General features: G+C 38.6%; 1 protein-coding gene across 1 annotated transcript; it reads right to left on the reverse strand.

Annotated features, from left to right (window-relative positions):
• Positions 1–1,258: 1,258 nt before the first annotated feature.
• On the reverse strand, positions 1,259–20,616 carry LOC119734267 (mucin-5AC-like). The gene is made up of 3 exons (XM_038207660.1): positions 18,380–20,616; positions 6,081–6,306; positions 1,259–2,995 (listed from the first exon to the last, which is right to left on the reverse strand). Exons 1-3 carry the CDS (start codon positions 20,438–20,440, stop codon positions 2,787–2,789), a joined length of 2,496 nt encoding a protein of 831 aa, XP_038063588.1. The 5' UTR covers positions 20,441–20,616; the 3' UTR covers positions 1,259–2,786.
• Positions 20,617–21,138: the final 522 nt, after the last annotated feature.

Consider the following 21,138-nt stretch of genomic DNA (forward strand, 5'->3'; position numbering starts at 1 on the left):
AGTTACCATGTTATAAGGTCAGTAAACAGACATATTTCAATGTTTATAATTTGTTAAAATATGGCTACTATGCTTAGATATGGTAGTTGTGTAACATGGTTTGGAGGTTTCCCCTAACAATTTCATTTTCGCTAAGTTTTGTGTCATTCACAATAACATTTCACTCATACTGATAGATATCAACTACTATTAACAGATATTTGTGACCTTCAACTCACGTTTGTGTCTAATTGTATATCAGGATAACAACAAATAATGCTTAATTAAAACCCTAACCCTCCTCAATCCTCCAAAATCCTCCTGGCGGTTTTGAAAGATTTTGGAGGATTGAGGATGAATGGTGTTTGAAGAAGAGGAGGATTTTGGAGGATTGAGGATGAATGCATTTTTTAGAGGCAGGACTGTCTGATGCTTTTGAAGGATTGAGGCGCTGGGTATCCTTCATTTGAACATAAGTGCACAATTTTGGAGGATTTTGGAGGATTGGGGATGGTTCCTAGCAAAAAGGCCTTAGGGGGTTAGGGTTTTTAATCAGAGTGTTCCCACTTTTTTTTAAGTCTAAGACTGAATGCAGATATCACCTTTAAACTCAATTTGTGTAAAATGTCTTTTTCTTTTGATTCAGCATGCACCTTATAAATCTGATTGCAATCTATATGCATTACTATATGAGGCTATTAAAAGTTTTCTTCAAGCTTTATTCCACCACAAAGAAATTGCTGCCATTGCAGGAATGGTGTAGTCTGTATTAGGCACTTGGAGTTGCTATATGATTATTGCTTACAGTTTGCAATATTAGAATATCAGAATGATCTGCGTTCCAAAAAAAAAAATATTAAGAATGCTTTGATTTTTTGAACACATTACTAAAGAAATACTGTTTACTTGACCACTGTGCCCTACATTCTAATCTGATAGTGGTTCCCTTGCGAATTATTTCCCATTTGATTTGAATAATCCCAGAGAGCATGAGTATACTTTGGCGAGGTTTTTTAAAGATTAAATCACAAAAAAAATATTACGGAAAGGATACCTGCAAGTACTGTGACCGAAAGCATATATGCAAGACCTTTACCTAAAACTCATTCGTTAGTCAGATAAAGGATTTGAAAGAAGGAACATGCATAACCTGATTACAAGGAATACATTGAAAGACTATTAATTTCCTGATTTGAAAAGAGAAACATTGAAGATGAAGTTTCTTTCATATGGAGTGTCACTGTTTGAGTACTGAATACCAAAAAAGTTGTTCCTTTGGTGTACACATAATGCCATGTTCCACAGTGTAAATATTACATTATTGTTAACATTCAAAATGAGTGTTCCAAGAATGTCAACATGAATAACCCAGTGACTGGGGTCGTGGGAACCCTCAAGAACATCGAGGAAGTTAGACTAGTTTCCAGGCTGTACATTGTACTTCTGGACCCACAAATGACCCGGCAGTGTACAATATCTCATGGGCCTACAAGAGTATATCAGCAGTATCAGACTTGAATTGAGACTACACAGGGTACGCTATCAGCAGAGCATCTATGGACCTTGCTCATGACACATATATGACTGTTTCACTAATCTGTTTAAACATGTACAAGGGAGTTACCTTTTGTAACTTAATTTGTTACCTATTAAACAAACCTCCTGGTAGTGTAAGGCTATACAGGGCGACCCTACTTCAATAGTTGTTGCATTAGTCACCACACAATTTTTCATTTGTCTAAAATTTAAAAAAAAAAACAAAGAATTAAAATGATCGATAATGTAAAAAGTTTAAAATTATTTCATTTCAACATTAAGTACAAGTGCATTGCATTCAGCCATGATGACACTCTATAGAAAGTAAACGGCTTAAAGCAGACAACATGACATCAATGCCGTCCGAAAATTGTATACTGCCAACAGAGGGCTCCCTTCAGGAATGTTACGATTAAAGGGTGAAAGTGAAGAATTGTTAGGGTGAATATCTTCTGTTGGATAAATGTTCCTCTTGGATAAATACAGCAAATGCAATCACAATAGACAAGCCTTCAAGGCTGCTGTTGATATTAAAAAAAGTCTTCATCCAGACGCTACCACTAATAAATAATCTTCATTTACATCACGTATTTCAAGGCATTTAAAATCTCACCAAGGTTTATCATTGCTAAATATATACATTCACACGACTGTACAAATTCACACACATGCACATATGCCTGAAGAAAACTTATAACTGATTTACTTGTATGTATTTCTTATGTATTCGTTCGTCATCGACGGCATACTTAACTTGAAGACATCTGTGGGCAATTTACACACTTATGCGGACATGTACATGTGCGTTTGGTGCATATTGATTTGAAAACATGCATGATGGTGTGGGCGGATAGTATCACGTTTCTCCGGCCCAATTCCATGAATTCGCTTTGCCAATAAATAAAAAAGAACAAGTCAGGCAGCAAAAAATACTAACCTTTTATGAACTCAGTTAGGATATAACTAAAACGATCCTAAGAATCTCAGTCATTCATTATAATCATGATCACGACTTTTGAATAAAAATAGTCCGACCTTACATTTATGAAATATTAAGTATAGCTCCTTGTGTTCCCCTAGGCAATATGTGCATCTTGATCAGAAGGTCTGGTTCCCTTGCATACAAGTACTGTCAAGCGTTGTCCACTTGTAACGGGACAGTTGACAAGACACGTATTGTCTCCGGAAGCCTTTCAAGGTACACACTAGCTAGGATCATCTCAGTCTGGTTCCTCTGCATATACTTAACCTTTGACTTCTGACCTGTGACCTCAGAACAGAAGGGCAGCCGAGCTGGACCCGGCTGATGAGAAGTAGTCCCCCGTGTCGTCGTAGGTGATGGCAATGTCGTCCGGGTCCGGTTCTTCCTCGGCTGGTGGGGGCGCTGTTTCTTCCTTGGGCTTTGGCGGTTCGGGCTTCTGCTGCCTGATTGACATTGGGCTGAAGTTCTGCAGATCCTTGGGTGTGTAATTCTGAAGACCTGGGGTAAAGTAGGCAAAATGGGAGACATCTGATCAGTTGTATCAAGAAAGAAGATTAGTTCCCTCCTACTGATAGAATGGACTGATCCAGTAAGCACTGCCCCATGGTGTACTGACCAATCACAGCCGTGATTTATGTCCGACGTGCGTGCACAGAAGTCCGACATGCGTGCACGCGCGTATGATGCGCACGGCAGGAAAATGCAGCGTGGCATTGGAGACGAGCACGTGGTTATTTGCCCACGTGCGCGCGCAGTGGGCGGGGCTTACTGGATCGGTCCATTGTCATAACTGTATTTTGGTGCCTTGTTTGGTTTTATGCTAATACAAATTTCCATATTCCTGAGCAAAACTGTGATGTCACTCCGGGCAGAAACCTCAATGTTACATTTTGGATATTTAGCTGTCGTGAATTTCCTTTCTTTGGCGATTCGTTGTTGTCTCAGCACATGGTAGTAAGCAAATGAGCAAACTTTTCTCACAGATGTTTTCGCTGAGCAGATTTTGGGTTCACAATTTGAACAGGAAACCCCTAAACTAAACAGTGTCTTCCTGAAATGACATCACAGAAACAGCACCCTCAGTTGTCCGGAAAAACATGGAATTAAAAAAAACCCAAATGTTTGAAGAAGTGCACTCTTCAATACACAAAAAGGACATCAAATAGTTTTCATACATTTAAGAGGTGTTGCAAGTTGCACAAAATGTGTGCAACAAAAGAAAAATTCATTGCATGGACCCTTTTAAAACCCACCATATCTATTTCCGTCAGCCAAGGCACAGTAACTCCAGTTTTGCCACCGCTTGTCATTCTACCAATATCAGCCCAATTTATGTTACTGTTAAAACCCGTCACTTGATAGATTTTGACAGTTAGGGTCTCTCAGTTTCGGCACTGAGAGAGGGAGGCTTAAAGGGAATGTACATCATTGGATTTTGCTGTAATTTTCAGAAATGAACTAATTGAGAGGTTAGTAGGCCTATAATATATATCAAAAATTGTTACACTGACATTTTTTACACTGACTTGAAGCAGTAGTTGAAAAATAGTTAGGTTTTTCCAACGCTGGTCGGCCGACCACCGTTGGAAATGTTTACAAAAATACCCTTTTCTTGAAAATGACTTCACACCAGGTGCCATAATTTTACAAGATGCCTGAGACTGTCATTTACCAACATCCTAGTAAGGTATTTCATAAAAACTTGGTAGTTTTATTTTTCGATGTTTGCAAATGTTGTATATTCCCTTTAATGTAGAACATTCAGCAGTGAGCAAAACAGCATGGCATTGTACCAACAAAAGAAGAGGCAAATTTTTGTACAAGAAACATTTGCAGGAATGGCAGAACACGTTAATTGAAAGAAAACTACGAGATGCTGAGAAATACAGGCTTGAATTCAATTCTCATACGTAACAACCACATATTCTTACCGGTATTTCTTGTGGAGGAGTAGATGTAATGTAAAGTCGGAAGCTAATTGAGCATATATCTCAAAATGCCATTGATCCATGGAATTGTCCATGGTTTTGTCATGGACAATTACCTGGACTTACTCTGCAGAATTTTATAAACCTGAACCACTGACGTACGTCAATGCAGGGACTAAAAGGCACTGACTAATGACATCAGCATGCACAAAGTGTGTTTAATTTTTTTTTTTGGCCAAAAAATTCAATTTGATATTCCCGTCTGCTTTGCCAGGATATTGCTTTCCAATCAAACCTTCCAAGGGGATTTCACAATTAAATTACAAAATCCCTGATTCAAGAGAAATACGAATGGAAGATTGCTGTACTTTTACAATTTACACCGAGGTGCAGCGTTCTCAAAACAAGCATCTTGTAAAGTCTTTGCTTTTTTAGAGCAGGTTCAGGAACTTTATTTTTCAATTTTTATTTTTTTTATTTTTTTTTATAGCAGCAGCTAATTGTGATAAAAAATTCATCTGCTTAAAGTTCCTGTATAAAACATCTGGTCAAAATCTGATGCAATATACTGGTATATAAGGTCATTTTCTACAGATGTTTTGAAGCTTATGACATACATGTACACATGCACATGTATATGTATGTATTGTCTTTAGTTTTTGCTGCCGCATGGTTTGTTCTGTATGAATTTTTCATGATAGCTAATGTGTTCTTATTAGAAACCAATGGCAAGCGGCTGATCAAATGGACACGTCTTTGACAATAAATTTCTTGTTCATCATCATCTTATCAAGTTTTTGAAATTTTGTAAAAAATAATTTGATAAAATCATTTTTTCAAATTTTGAACTTAAATCGCTTGTAATTTGATACAGATGATGTCATGATGGCGTCACACAATTGTTCACAACTTCAAACCAAGGATCAATTTCATACCAGGTTTCATCATTATCCCTAGAATTGTTTGGGAGATAATCTTTCTTTGTTTTAATTTGAGATTTCTGTTTGCATTTGCATTTCATCTAACTTTCACTTATTTATCAAGGTATGGTCTATCAAATAACAAACAAAGTATGAACATGGTTGATCATTTTGTTCACGAGTTTTAAGTGAATAAAGTAGGTCATTTTTTTTTAACTTAAATCGCTTGTGATTTAATTTGATACCTGATGACGTCATCATGACATTCACACCTCTGGATCAGGGTTGATCTTTCTTTATTCAAAGTCTCTTGTTTATACCATGTGTGCCATTTGGAAAAAAAGTCGTGGAGCATTATTGTCCGGGATTTTTTTTTTTTTAAACAAATATGATATTAATTCATGCAATATCAAAACGGTGATTGGGCTGTGCCCAATCACCCAATAAATTATAATAGAATTACTTAAACAAATTATAAATGTACCCTGCAACACAATTTTCAGGTACATGTAGGCGGATGACAAAACACCACTAGATTTTCATGAGACTAATGTAACAAAAAGGTCTTCAGAAGCCTTGGGAAATTGCTCTTTGCAATCCAACCTAGCAGAAGCACAAAAGGTTCATTCATTCGTTTGGAGGAGTCAAATAATCTGTCTGGACGTACGTCCTCAAGCTTCTGCTGACGTCAAAGACACGTCTTTCCATCTCAAGAATGTTTTCAATGTATCTTACCTTCATGAGCTAAGACGTTATCGATGCCGCTCTGCGAAGACGGCGTGGAATCGATGTCTTCATCGTCGTCATCCTCTTCGTCTCTGGCCTCTTGGCGTGGCAGGTTACCAACACGCGGGTTACCGTTCAGGCCTCGTTCCTCGCGCAGGTACTCGTTCAGCAGCGAGGTTTCGGATTGGTACTCGTAGGTTTCGGTCATGTTGGACTCGTTAAAGGAGATGTTCAGCTAGTTATAGAAAAAAGAAAGAAAAATTCTAGTCGGCATTTGTACGTTTTATGGAATAACTCAAGGGACTTTGGGCTAGCTATAGAGTACAAAAATACAGTTGAGAGGACACATTAGATAATTCACCCTATCTGCATTTTAAGTTTTTTTCACTTTGCATTGGATAACTTCCTGGTTGAGTTAAAACCGAAAGGAACAGCCAACTAAAAAATCCCATTACTGCATATGAGAAATGTTTACCAAATTCCAGAAACTAAAAATGGACACTCTCATAAATAATGTCAGAAAATTTAAACAAAGTAGTCTTCACTAATGAACCTGTGACAACTAATTCAATATTATGAGTAGAATTGTTTAACTTTAATACAAATTTATGGGACTAGTCCAGTGTACACTAATTGTCAGTGATGATTCCTAAAGTGTAAAGGAAAACATGACGTTTCGTGAGTACATGCATATATTTGCACAGGATTCATCTTGTAAAAAAACACATCTATATGTATTAGTAATTGAAATGAAAGGACTTCCTTATTGTTCAAGTAAACCATGTACATTTTCACTTCAAATGACTACCATAAACTGTTGAAAATTGCAGAACTCATTAAAAAACCCAATTTATGTATGAAAATATTCAAGTAATTATACTAAAGCATTTTCAGGGTTGAACCAATATGCTCTTCATCACTGAACAGCTCTAAAAACTCAGAAACTTCAGACAAAAATCAATAATTTAGTTACACACTGTTATTATTGTTGACACATGTCGCTGTGCATACCGGCAGCATAGCATATGTTGTCAAATTTGATCAATGGGATTTGGATTCTAAACACTGTCCACCATTTTGGAAGCTGTGATTCTCGTCTGTTTACATAAATACTGAGCGCCAGACAGCTGCGAAAAATTGGTAGTTGTATTTATTCACACAAAAGACCGCCATCTATGAACATACATGTACGTACATGTACACATGCGACCATCATGTTTTTAAAATGTGCTGTGCACACTTGTATGGAAAGAAATTAATACTACAGGTTACTACTCAGTGGTATTTTGTAGCATACATGTAGGGGGTGGTTAGGGTTTTAATAGAATTTACAGAATTTACAGAATTTCAGCAGAGACTGATTTATTTATTTTCCGTGCTCTTAACCTTTGTTGACAACAAGATACCCTATCATGGGATATCAGAAGTAGTAATCATAACCCAAAAAAAGCAACAATAGTACATGTAATTACAATTTCAATTGTAAGTTCAATTGTGGCCTAATCAGATACTGTGCATGCATGCCTAATTTACTTGTAGTCTCTGCCATTATCTCATCCATCACAGGGTATTACCTTGGTATTACTATCAAATGGATGAGTGTGAAAAACGGAAAACCGTTCAAGGACACAGAGACTGATAGAGAGAGAGCTGATGATATTCTAATGAGCAATGCTCCTAGGGCAGTGATCTCAAGGGACGAAGAGAAACCAGTGCAGAGGAATGAATCAAGCCAGACTGTGAATTTACAAGCACATAATTCTTTTGTCAATCCATTACAATTGATATGAATTCCCTCTGGAATATCGCTTTAAATATAAAACAGGTGTCTGGGTGACTATTGAACACCATGGACAATTTGTCATTTACATTTTTAAGAATTAGGCCTTAGTGAACAATATGATCAGCTTTTTTCCCCTAATCAAACTAGCATACAAACATGTGTTTGGGGCCTACGTATCCTTATATGCACAGGTAAATAATTTACGTACATTTCATTACTTTTTTTTTTGGCACGGCTATGATACAAATTACAATACAGTACCTGTTCATTTGTGCAAACCAAGTTTGACTTTCGGAAAACGTTAACATTCCCGAGTCACTCCAACCCAATGAGTACTAGTGTAACCATGGAACTATTGAAAAAACAGATCTATGCATTCTGTGCAAGGTTGATCTTTCAGTCAAAATCAGTCAAGTGACTGTTTTTAACAGTTAAAAGCTCTCGGCCTACATAAAGCGTGTAACCTGATACAGCTATGCTTGGCTGAAGGTGATTGATAAGACAGCTGTGCCTACCACTTGTCTGCTTTTGTCTATTGACTGGATTTGACTAGTGAAAGTGCTTGCTTAAAATATGATCTGACTGTGTAGCCTGTGTTAAAAGTAAAGCGGGGGAAGCGGATGGAAATTTTGACTGTCAAAATTTCGTCAGTGACTGTTTAAAAATAGTTGGAGGGAGCATCTCCATCATCAACCCAAAATACATTTGGTCTCAGTCTCAGAAAGGTGAACTTTACATTAATTTCCGAAAAAGCTGCAGCAGGTACAATGTATTCTTTTGATGTGTACGTAAGTACACATGTACATGTACATGGACACATGTACCGGTATGTGTAGTCACTCCGATCCTTACTCTTTGAAATGTTGAACTTAATTCAATTGTGTACTGTCAGGTGGTTCATCGGTGGTTTCCCTGCCACAGCCCATTTTATTTTGCATAATTCCATCCTTTGAGCACATGATTGTTGATTGAAAAACTATTATGGTACATTGCAAAACATCCACCATGCATGAAGCAGGGTACATGTTGACCGTTTACTACCAATTAGGGGAAACTGGAAAGGTATCGGTACATGTAACATGGAGAAAGGGGAACAAACCATGGTTGAAGCACCTGCTGGTGGGTCTGTGGGTCGGGAAATCCATCTTTTTTTTTTCAGTTTCCAATCAATTTCAATTGCTTCCTGGATATACCCAATAAGGAAGTGAATTTGAACAAGTACAAAATATTGATGTTCTCTGTACATGTACATGAATGGTACCATTTACGCACTAGGCGGCTTCGTACAGTATAACAGTGTACTTTTGTACTCTATGACCACATGTAGCTGAAGTTCCCAAGAAATGCAGACTCCCCCTTGGCAAAACCTAAACTTTATTAAATTTGATTATAAAAAAAATCAACCCAGGGTCAAAAAAGGGTTACCAAACCTATCGCATGTAAAGTTCTATTAATTAAAGCCTTCAAATATTTGAAATATTTCTGGACAAATGGATTATGGAATGACCCTAAACTGACTGGCCAGAGATGAACTTGGATTGTGTGTGACCGGTGACCTTATATAATATCTCTTGAACGGAACCCTGGGTAGCGATTGTTCAACTAACAAAGACGAGGAAGAGAGATGTGTGATTTAAAACATGTTCTGTAAATGACTGAATGATCGCCACGGCAACTGCGTGATTGCTCATGGATGCCTGTGGTACTGGGTACTAACATGTACTGATCCGCGTGTGTGTACAAATGTATGTTGTACACGTACACAATGTACATTGTTGTGTAAGGTTGAACTTTCCTGTTTGCTAAATGGTCACACCCAGGATTGTGTGAAAAGCACTATACATCACTCCGAAGCTTTTTCACAAATTGGACGTGTGTGCGGGTATTGAACCTATCAGTAAACCCTGATTTAGTTGTAAATGTATCAGATAAAGTTGAGGATAATGAAACTTGAACAAACACAATGAGTGTTAATTGGATTGGCTGCAAGCTAATTTGCTTACATCCATGTACCACCTACATGTACATGTACCATGGAGGTAGAATTACCATGCATTATGATTTATGCGGAGGATTGTACAATGTTCGAATGTACACACACAATACGCCATGCATTATGTGGAGGAATGTTCAAAGCTTACACAATGTGCCCCTGAAACTCCATGTACATGTACATGCGTATCTGCTTCAGGCTCATGCAAGCACAGCCCCTTGGGAAACATCAATTTCATGGCCTTGCATTTGACAAAGAATCTATAGGCAGTTAAACTTACAAGTTCAACTTACATGAATCAATCATGAAACCTACATGTACATGTACATTAATGTAACAGTCAAGTCAAGAAATGTACCAGGTACAGTGTAAGTCCTGTACGTAACCAGCCCCCCCCCCCCCCCCCCCAATATTGTGTGTGTGTAATTAAAACATAAGCTGATATTCTTCTAAAAAATATATTCTTCATTTTTTTCATCAATTTCATATGGCCTGACTCCATTACTCTGAGCATACAATGTACCTGTATACATGTCCATGCATGTAAGCTGTAGTGTTCCATCATGAGGTTTAAATTAACTAAAACTGCCTCTATAAGTACAGCAAATTGTGGAACATTAAGATTTACATCTATTTGTAAAGCAAAAATCTTAATGTTTTTTTAACACTGGATTTTAAATGGTGAATATTGGGCATTATATGAAAGACACAAATGTGCCTCTAAAAGTCTGAGTCTGAGAGGCTTACAGGTAGTATCAGTCACTACATTACCAAACATGTGACTAGAGTCATTGGACTCTGACATTAATCTATCCAAGTCACGAATCATACAACTGCAAATTGCAACTACATGACATGTAACGCACTCGTGCCTGAAGGACATACATTTAATTGCTTGTGGAAACATACAGCCTGCGCTAACGAAATAGTTCTTCTGGATAAATAAATAAACAAGATGTTCCAATCACTTATTGAAATGCCTGTAAATAATAAACGTCTCATTCATCATACCATTAGGTTGGACAATAGTCAGGTGGTCTACATGAAAGATTCAAGAGATAAGGTTGAATGTACAGTGACTGCAAACTATTTGATGTGCATGTACATCATGTACATGCATGGACCAATAAATGTATAATTTCTTAATTAACTGTACAAATAAGTGTTTTATATCAAATAGGCCTACATGTAATGCCATTCTTCCATTAAAGTCAACAAGTAGCAAGTGGTTCAACCCACGGCGGCCGGGTAACGTGTGAAGACGGCTTTAATATGGCACCGTCCGTGCACCCGAATGGAGTGTGATTTAATATGCAAAACTATGCAAATTAGACACATGCGCATCAGTGTTTTCAAAACCAGTCTTCGAATGCAAAGCTGTAATACTGGTTGCATGAATACAATATATGGCCGAGTAAACTGTCCACCAACCAACCCACCAACCAACCAGCCAGCATCTATAGCAACTAAAGCCCACGGCGTGCTTCACACTCACCGTGGGAAAAAAAGAGAATTTGTGGTATTATCCTTGTGGTACACTCAAAATGCTAAGTTTAAAAAGAAATAATTTTTTGTTTAAATTTTCCCTCCCATGAAACCAAATTTACCAGCTGTTGTACATATACTGGTAGGCCCTACTGAATGAAATTTATATGAAATAACGAGGCCTAGGCATACAACAAGATCAGCCAATGAGACGTGTATAACAAAAACTGGTATCCTGCAGTACAATGGTACCAGGCGACCCAATCATCCATACACATGTCATACATAGATGTGCGTACTGCATATCGCACAACAATAATGGCGCCCACAGACGCATATCAATTTAGCGAACCATTCAGCCTTGCATTCAATGTATCAATATCATTTCAAGGTTGTCTGATAGATGGTCTAGTCACCATCCTTCTCATGCATAGATCGATTCAGTGCTAATTTAGCTATGATAATGACTTGGGAATCCTGCAGTAGTGCCATTACTTGGTACATGTAACTCCTACAAGGACATTATGGGCATATTTGAAACCCTATCGGAGTTTCAATTCGAATGACAATAACCGACACCTCAAGCGGTGTTCAGGAACAGGATTTTCACCCCTTTTTTTGGGGGGGGGGGGGGTAGACAAGGAACGTCAAGAACACAAAATGGCTGTCTTGCCGCAACTTGCGTTAATTTTTTGCTCATAAAATTGCAATCATTCAGTAACCCTAACCTCACCTAGGCTAAAGCTACAATATACTACTTGTAATTTGTAGTATAAAATACTACTAGTAAACTGTAGTGTGCAGTACTAGCATAATTTTTGTAGTACTTACATGTAGTACATTGTCATATGGGCAATTCCACGGTTACTCACGTTACATTTTTGATGTACTTTTGAGTTTCCTTGGGCTGTAATTACCTTACTGAAAAGGTTTAATAACTGTTATCCCCATGGTAGATAGAGTAGACCTAGACCTACCTACATGTAAGCACCAAAGATGACATCCAGAAAAATGTGTTATGTATATGATAAACAAGACGCACAAAATCGGTTACTCATGTTACGAAAATGTAACGTGAGTAACCAATTTTTAGCATCTTGTTTATCATACATAACACATTTTTCAGGATGTCATCTTTGGTGCTTGGGTACCGGTAAGTCTAGGTCTACTCTATCTACCATGGGGATAACATTACATTTATTAAACCTCTTCAGTGTAATTGCAGCCCAAGGAAACTCAAAAGTACATCAAAATGTAAGGTGAGTAACCGTGGAATTGCCCACATCCATGTATGTGGTACTTATAACTCCACATGAACTCATAGGGGGTTAGGGTTGCAGACATACGGTTACTGATAACAACATAAAACTGTAGTACGTGAGCATCGTATCATCAGTTTTCTCTTTTTTTTCAAGCCATTTTAATATGGCATCTGCCATCTTGATTGCATGCTCAGCTAGCTGCTTTCCAGTTTTCACATGCTCTTGGGCGTTCGTAATCGGCAACACGAGAACACTGTTCGTGGGTCTCTCGAGAACGGGGTTTCATATACTCCCGGTGTGTCTACAATTCCGCACCATATAATGCAAAATTTCTTGATCTAAATGCCAAGCATTTAAGTCGATTGGATTAGGTGTACGTCATTTCTGGCCTTGAGCTATTAATTGAACTTCAAATAAAATCATGAGGCACACCGAGCATTTAATTTTAACATTTTCATGTATGGCTTTCAAGAATTCCTTCAAGTCAAATACCAGAAATGCATGTAAAAAAAAGTGTGAAATGTGCTGAATCTGGCATAGTCCATCAGTTAAAGCTAATTAAGGAATTCAATGCAATGCTCTTTTATTACATTCAACTGAAGGATGTGACTTCGCATTTAGTTGTGTAAATGTTCAGCAAATATTTTAAGAACCGTTTAAACGTTTAACCATTCACAAAAATGCGGAAGCATGCTCATTGTATGTCTGCAGACCAGTGTGATTGACGTGAAACATTTTGCTGGCACTTGGCAGTCACTGAAAAAAAGTAAAAACTTACAAATGTTCTACGTGGCTTAGCCCCGAATGTAATCAAGTATTGAAGAGCTTCAAAGGTTTTGTAAATTAAATAGGTTTGAAAACATGGTTTGAAAACATCGTTATTCATTGATTATTTTGTGCCACTATAACAACTGTAGGTTAACAATGTAACTCAAAGAAAGACTGTGTGGACGGTGAACAGACCTGTCCCTTTTTTATAATTCGGGTTTTGTTAGATAAATTTTTTTGGACAATTTGTAAACGGATTTAGAATTGTTTTCGTTTAAACGTGTAAATGTCACATCCTTAATTCAAATTGTATGGTTTTTGGATTAAATCTTACAAAAAGTATAATTGGGCATATTTAATTTGGATAAAAATGAATCCTAAGTTTTATTATGTAGAAAAATGATATACTTTCACTTGACAGAAAAACTGATACAGCCAAAAAAAATTAATTTTGCTTCTGATTACATGGCATTCGAAAATAGGGTAGGTAGGTAGGGAATTATTTTTTTTTTACCAATTTTTTTTGTGTTTGATCATATGGAGGCGTCTGAGTGTAGTCAATGGTAAAAGGTAGAAATTGATGGTTTTGGATGTTTTTCCTTAATTTTTCCCATAAAAAAATTAGGGTAGGGGCTGTCAGAATAGGGTAGGTAGGGAAACTGGAAGCAGAATTACTTTTTTTTTGGCCTAATTGGGAATGGAAGTCCTGTTTCAAAGGCCAATCTAAAAATGCATGTACCTAGGTACTTGACTGAAGATTGGCCATGACCAGAACGCCTCCTTGAAGTTGAATTTGATGACTTTACACTGGCCTTACTTAACCTTAATCCTTAATGATTCCTTCCCTATCAAACGTGTCAAAACAAATCCCAACAACCTTTTTAACAAGGTCGTTCCTCAATTTTTTCAATTTCCATAAAAACACAGCAAGTAAACCACAGGAACACCCTCGCACCCATGACTCACAGCACTTCATGCCAACACCCATAGAAAGTATGGCCGGTATGATGGCCTAAACAATCAATGCCTGACATCACAAGGACATGTGTATCTGTTCAATCAACCATTCATGATGCTGGCCAGTACAAAAATCTGTTGCACTGTTGCATGTTTTTTTTTCATTGGGACATTCAATTGTGATTTAAATTTAGAGGAATGAATCTCATTACCTTGAACTCAGCCGCAGAGCAGCACAAAAGGAAAGGAAGGTGACACATTTTTCAATTGTTTCTCTTATTGGAAATTTGAATCATACATGTAGTTTGTGTCACACAGGCCACTTTTCAAGCAAGAAATTTACTAGTTGTCTGGTTCACAATATTTTGTGCAAAATCTCTGGCAAACAAAGTTTATGTCCGGACAAAATAGCCTCTGTCAGTGTCACACACACAGCCCGGTATGCACAAATGTTTGAAAAGATTATGGAAACAGAAAATTAAAGGGAATATACAACATTTGCTTTTGTTGTAATTTTCAGAAATGGATGGATTTTTTTTGGGGGGGGGGGGTAGGGTTTTATAGCAAATATTGCTACACTGACTCGTTTGAAGTTTTGTGTTCGTAGATGCTGGAAAATCCCAGAAAAACAATCATGTTCTTGTAGTCTGGTTCCCTGACCCCACTTTAAAATGAAATGGCCTAATTTATAGAAGTCAGTGCATAGTAAGGTCAGGGAACTAGTCTAGCTGGCTTGTACCCATTCATAGGTGTGTAATTAATCTATTGCAAACAAAATGCGGACTAACTCAATTGGGGGCAGAAATACAAAAATACCACTTTTCTTGAAAAATGACAGCACACCAGGTGCCATGAATTTACAGGATTCTTTACACTGTTATTCGCTAACAGTCCAGTAAGGTATTTCATAACAATTTAGTAGTTTTGTTTTTTGATGTTTTCAAATGTTGTATACATCTCTATTATAAGCAAAATATTATTCACATAAAGGGTGCATGGCAAGTAAAGTGAGGAGCCATGTTTATGTTTAAAGGGAAAAAAAGTTGGAACTACTTCAATTTGATGGGGTATTATTAGAGTAAGGTTTCCATAAAATTAAATTGATAACTCCACTTTACTTATTTACATGGAACAAATTATCTGAGCTTGTAGGTGTGATGTACACTATACTTTGTGCAGTAAATGATCTTATCTCAAATAGACTTTGAACGGACAGCTCACAAATTCAATAAAGAGACACCTCACAAACAGTAGTAAACAAGCGTCATGGCCACTAAATAGAAAGTTACATCAAAATGTAACATATTCTATTAAGAAAGTCTGTCAGTCTGTATAGTTCTTAACTTTTAATTATAAAAGATTGGGTAGCCCTTTCTGAAAAAGATAAGCAGCAGCAGGCTTGGGGGCATCATGGCATGAAGTTAATCTTGTTAAGGGTATTGTGTACAAACTGATAATAAAAACCTAATCTGAATAACCACTAAATGCAAATTGATTTGTGATTACGTAACTCCTTTCAACACTTGTTGTTGGCATACAACTACAATCCATTTTGTGTGTGATAATTAAATCTTTTCTTCATTGTTTCAATCCAGGGTATAGAAATATGCAGTTTCACGGTAATATGCACCATCTTGTTCGTGGGGCAAAAAGAACATGCGTTGCTAGACACGGCGCATTTTGGAATGAACGCATGATGGCTTGGAAGCGCAAAAGTTTTTGACTGACGGTGTGTACACAGCAATGTGTGTAAATTTGCCCCGTCTGCAAGATGGTGCATATTACCAATGCCCATTCTTGAAAATCACGCATTCTCGAGAATGGGCATGCACATTCTCGTGAATGGGCGCGCATTCTTAAGAATGCGCGCTCATTCTTAAGAACGAGCACGCGTTCTTAAGAATGAGCGCTCATTCTTAAGATTGGGTGGGAATATCACGTGCACAATTTATGAATTTTGCCCAATCTTAACAAACATTGCACGACATAATTATGTTAAATGAATTGTATAGCGGTTAAAAGGGAAACAATTCATATGTTGTGCCCATTCTTGAAAATCACGCATTCTCGAGAATGGGCATGCACATTCTTGAGAATGTGCAACTGGATCCTTGCTCAATCTTGGCAAAAATAACTCTTCCAGATTGAGCGCACATTCTCGAGAATGCGCGACAAGATAACGGTCTTGTCGATGCCGAGCACCGGCTGCACTTGGCAAGTCTAGCTGAATCCTCGTTCACTGATTCTCAATAATTATACTGTTGCAACGCAAGGCGCTTAAAAGTAGAGTGGATATGATAAGTAAAGGCGTATTAATATGGGGGGGGGGGGGGGACGGGAAAATATAAGAGACATAATAATACTAGTGCAAAGAATTCTGATTTTTGGGATAATAAAAGCGGGGGGCCGGGGGGGGGGGGGGGGACGTAAGAATGAAGAATGTGAAGAATGAGAATGAATACTGCGACATCCCATAGTGCTAATGCTATTTCCCATTTAAATTGCCACCAATTTATTGTTCACATCCCACCATAACGTCGCAGAGCTAGATTCTATCTAGTCAAAAGAGCAATTTTGGCAGCTTCTGGACATCGTTTTTTTTTTCGTGGCACGCATATGATACATGCATGCAGGGACTTGTAACTTGTCTAGCCTAAACAAAGCACTTCCCAGACTAGTTCCCAGTCCTCCGTTATTACAAAACTTCCCATAGTGGGCAGAAAAAAGCAATAATAACAGGTTTAATTTGATTCAAATTATCGTAGTTATACGAGTACAGAAGCATAGCACATTTTCTTTCCTCTTTATATGAAATGTTTCCCTTTTAACCGCTATACAATTCATTTAACATAATTATGTCGTGCAATGTTTGTTAAGATTGGGCAAAATTCATAAATTGTGCACGTGATATTCCCACCCAATCTTAAGAATGAGCGTTCATTCTTAAGAACGCGTGCTCGTTCTTAAGAATGGGCGCTCATTCTTAAGAATGCGCGCCCATTCTCGAGAATGTGCATGCCCATTCTCGAGAATGCGTGATTTTCAAGAATGGGCACAACACATATAAAGAGGAAAGAAAATGTGCTATGCTTCTGTACTCGTATAACTACGATAATTTGAATCAAATTAAACCTGTTATTATTGTTTTTTTCTGCCCACTATGGGAAGTTTTGTAATAACGGAGGACTGGGAACTAGTCTGGGAAGTGCTTTATTTAGGCTAGACAAGTTACAAGTCCCTGCATGTATCATATGCGTGCCACGAAAAAAAAATGATGTCCAGAAGCTGCCAAAATTGCTCTTTTGACTAGATAGAATCCAGCTCTGCGACGTTATGGTGGGATGTGAACAATAAATTGGTGGCAATTTAAATGGGAAATAGCATTAGCACTATGGGATGTCGCAGTATTCATTCTCATTCTTCACATTCTTCATTCTTACGTCCCCCCCCCCCGCTTTTATTGTCCCAAAAATCAGAATTCTTTGCACTAGTATTATTATGTCTCTTATATTTTCCCGGTCCCCCCCCCCCCATATTAATACGCCTTTACTTATCATATCCACTCTACTTTTCAGCGCCTTGCGTTGCAACAGTATAATTATTGAGAATCCGTGAACGAGGATTCAGCTAGACTTGCCAAGCGCAGCCGGTGCTCGGCATCGACAAGACCGTTATCTTGTCGCGCATTCTCAAGAATGTGCGCTCAATCTGGAAGAGATATTTTTTGCCAAGATTGAGCAAGGATCCAGTTGCACATTCTCAAGAATGTGCCTGCCCATTCTCGAGAATGCGTGATTTTCAAGAATGGGCACAACACCATGAAAGTGTTTATCTGCTTTACAGATGATTTTCACTTAATTTTTTTCTGATGCCCAAATTTAAAATCATATTTCCGCAAGTTTGCAAAACAATTTATTATGAACCACTTGACCAAAATTTGTTTCCCCCTTGGAGGGAAAAAGTTATGCAGATAATTTACAATTTTCAAGAAAACTGGGGGAAAAAATGCAATAAATTAGGCCCCCTAATTAATTAATAGATATAGAAGCTTCAAACTCACCTTTTTCTCTTCAACTTTGCGTGCTTTCGAGGCAGATTTGAGCGCTGATGGTTTTCCAGTGGGGGTGTTGTACCCGATCCACTCCATTCCCTTCTTCTTGATCTTCTTGGGTGGCGCCTTCTCCTCCACTGTCCCATTGGTCAAGTTCTGAGGCACATTTTCTTCAATGGGCGACAGGATGACTTCGTCAATGTTTGTCCGTGGAATATTATCCATGACTGGCTTTTTGACACTGGAGACAAGTTTAGTCTCTGACGTCTCTTCATTGTTAGATTTAGGCTTTCGGAAATTTTCCGGGTACGGGATTGGATCGACGTACGTTGACTCTTTCTTGGGCTGACGGAAATTTTCCGGGTATGGGATAGAGTCAACGAACGGGGTATCTTCTTTTGGTTTTGTCATTGAACTTGTCTGGTTCTCGGACGTTTTAAGTTTCGATCCAAATGCATTTGATGACACCACCCCCTTAGGTATACTGTCGGTGTCTCTCGATTCACCATCTCTAGCTGACCGTAATGAATTCTTTGAGCTGCTTGTACGTGCCTCTTGCCGAGCTGCACGGACACGGGCATTGTGCTCGCTTAACTGGACTTCATTGGAGTCATTGCTTGAAAGACTGATGAGGGCACTGGCAGACATTTTGCTGACTCCCTTTTTTCGGCGTAAGGATGACTGTCCGTCGCCAAGAATTGCCGTCTTAGGCTGGTCAGGCAGTGATGCTTCATTGGTCCTAGTGAAGGTGTTGGAAGGCTTATTGCTTTTCTCCGAGTTACTGACGGATTTCACTGCATTGCTACTTGAACTTGAAGAAGATGAGGTAATAGTTTTTGTTGGTGTAACGTCTGTCTTAGTAGTAGTACTCAAACTGGATTCTGAAGTTGTTGGAGCTTTTGGAGCCTGCCGTTTGGTGGATTTGACGCTTTGTGATGTTGGTGCAACTTTAGATTCCGTGAAGCTAAGTGACTTTGTTTCAGATTGTTTGCTGGGAGTGCTGTCTTTTACAACAGTGGATTTCTGAGTTTGTGGTTGAGTGGAAGGCAATTTCTCGGATGTGACTGTGCTCGTTGTTGTGGAGACCTTTGGAGCTGATGTAGGAGACAGGCTCCGAGACGGTTCTGGTTTATATGTGATATGAACTTTGTGCGGCTCCTTATCGAAGAGTATATTCCTGTCCAGGGAGTGAGTTGGACTCTGTGGTGACAATGGAGAAGTAATGTCCGCCTCACTCCCTTTACGAGACACGACTTTCAGATCTTCAGTAGATGCAGCACGGCCATATCTGCTCCTTAAGTCACTGACGCTATTTTTTCTGGGCCTGGTTTGAGGTATATCTTCCTCGACCACTTTAAGATCCACGTTATGTTCTCTAGCAGCACGGCGAGGGCTTTCAGATCGTGACCGCTGTCGTATGCTATTATCGGGTTGCTTTTTAGCCACCTTGATGAAATCAGTGGTTTCATTTTTGGTAATAGGGCTACTTGAAGTGGCCTCTTTTCCTTTATCATCAGATCTTGATGATGGAGAAACTCGGCGTCGCCGGGCACCTCCATCAAACTTCAAGAAAGGATTATTCAAAACGGATGAAACATGTTCTTCATCTACACCCTCCCGCCCTGCAACTGGTGCCGGCTTTCCTGCATTCGTCTCGTCTTCCCCAACGTGATTGGTCAAATGATTTTCCTTTTGAGAACTGATGACATGGTTTGCATGAATTTGATGCTGCACGTTCACGATACTTGTCGGACTTTTTGTCCTACTTTCACTTTCTTTTCTGTTAGTCGTCGTCGTCTTCACAACTTGAGAATTTTGACTTATACTTGGCTCCTTTTGTGTCTTCTCACCACTGGTAGTGTCAGAGTCTGTAGACAGCTTACTGACTGTCTTAGTACCCCCTGAGATGATAATGACATTTTGGGGCACCATCCCATACCGCTTCCAGGGCGGTAGCGCTTCCAAACGGCGCTTTTCCTCCTCCACCGACTTCCGCCTTTCATCCTCTTTTTTCTTATCCAGTTTCTGCTGAAGAGCGATCTTCCACTGTGGTACGACCGCCCCACTCATGTTGCCGGGTCCTTGTGTGCACCGAATGGATGAAAAGACAACGTGTCAGTTTCTGGTTCTTGGCCAAGAATAAATGGAAAATGTTCACATTTGCGGTGTCTTCTGCCGGCACGCCGCACACACCAACGTCGCCATTCAAATGTTTTCATGTAATCCGCAGAATTCTGCTGCATCAACTGCGTGTATTCAGCCGGTTGGTTAATTGGTAACCCACATCAGTATTTAAACCATGCTACGACAGCTGGCTACCAGTTGACAGTACCGCCTCCCGGCAGTGACGTCATCACATCACCTGAAATGACCCGCAAAACACTAACAATTTCTAAAAGTTTGGAACAGACGTACTGCTATGACGCATTTTTATTCAATTGTAGCTAAATAGTTTCAATTTATATTCGTGCGTAGGCTTCGTTCATTCTTTCTTTTTTCCCTACAGTCTTTCGTTGTTTCGTTGGCTTATCGGTCTTCCCCCAACAAATGTCAGTTTTGCCGGTTGTAAAAAGCTGTGTACATAAAAAAAAATTAATTAACGTGTATTTTTTTTGGCCTGAAAATAAAGCTTTTTTTCCCTTGTGAAATTTTATATTATCACAGTATAAAATGTGGGGTTTGAAAATTAGAATAAGAGCGTTTTGGGGGTATTTTCAAATGGCTCTGTGTTTTTTGTTTCAAACTTGTTTACACCTGATATGGGCGTG

This window comes from Patiria miniata, unplaced genomic scaffold (assembly GCF_015706575.1).
Source record: "Patiria miniata isolate m_02_andy unplaced genomic scaffold, ASM1570657v1 HiC_scaffold_27, whole genome shotgun sequence".
Lineage (NCBI taxonomy): Eukaryota > Metazoa > Echinodermata > Asteroidea > Valvatida > Asterinidae > Patiria > Patiria miniata.

What these genes read in the sequence shown, in the direction of transcription:
- LOC119734267 (XM_038207660.1), bottom strand. Translation starts at nt 20,440, where the DNA reads ATGAGTGGGGCGGTCGTACCACAGTGGAAGATCGCTCTTCAGCAGAAA. An exon ending in GCAAAGTTGAAGAGAAAAAG is followed by an intron (nt 6,307 to 18,379) that starts GTGAGTTTGAAG and finishes TTCTATAACTAG; the next exon opens with CTGAACATCTCCTTTAACGA. An exon ending in TAACGTCTTAGCTCATGAAG is followed by an intron (nt 2,996 to 6,080) that starts GTAAGATACATT and finishes ACTTTACCCCAG; the next exon opens with GTCTTCAGAATTACACACCC.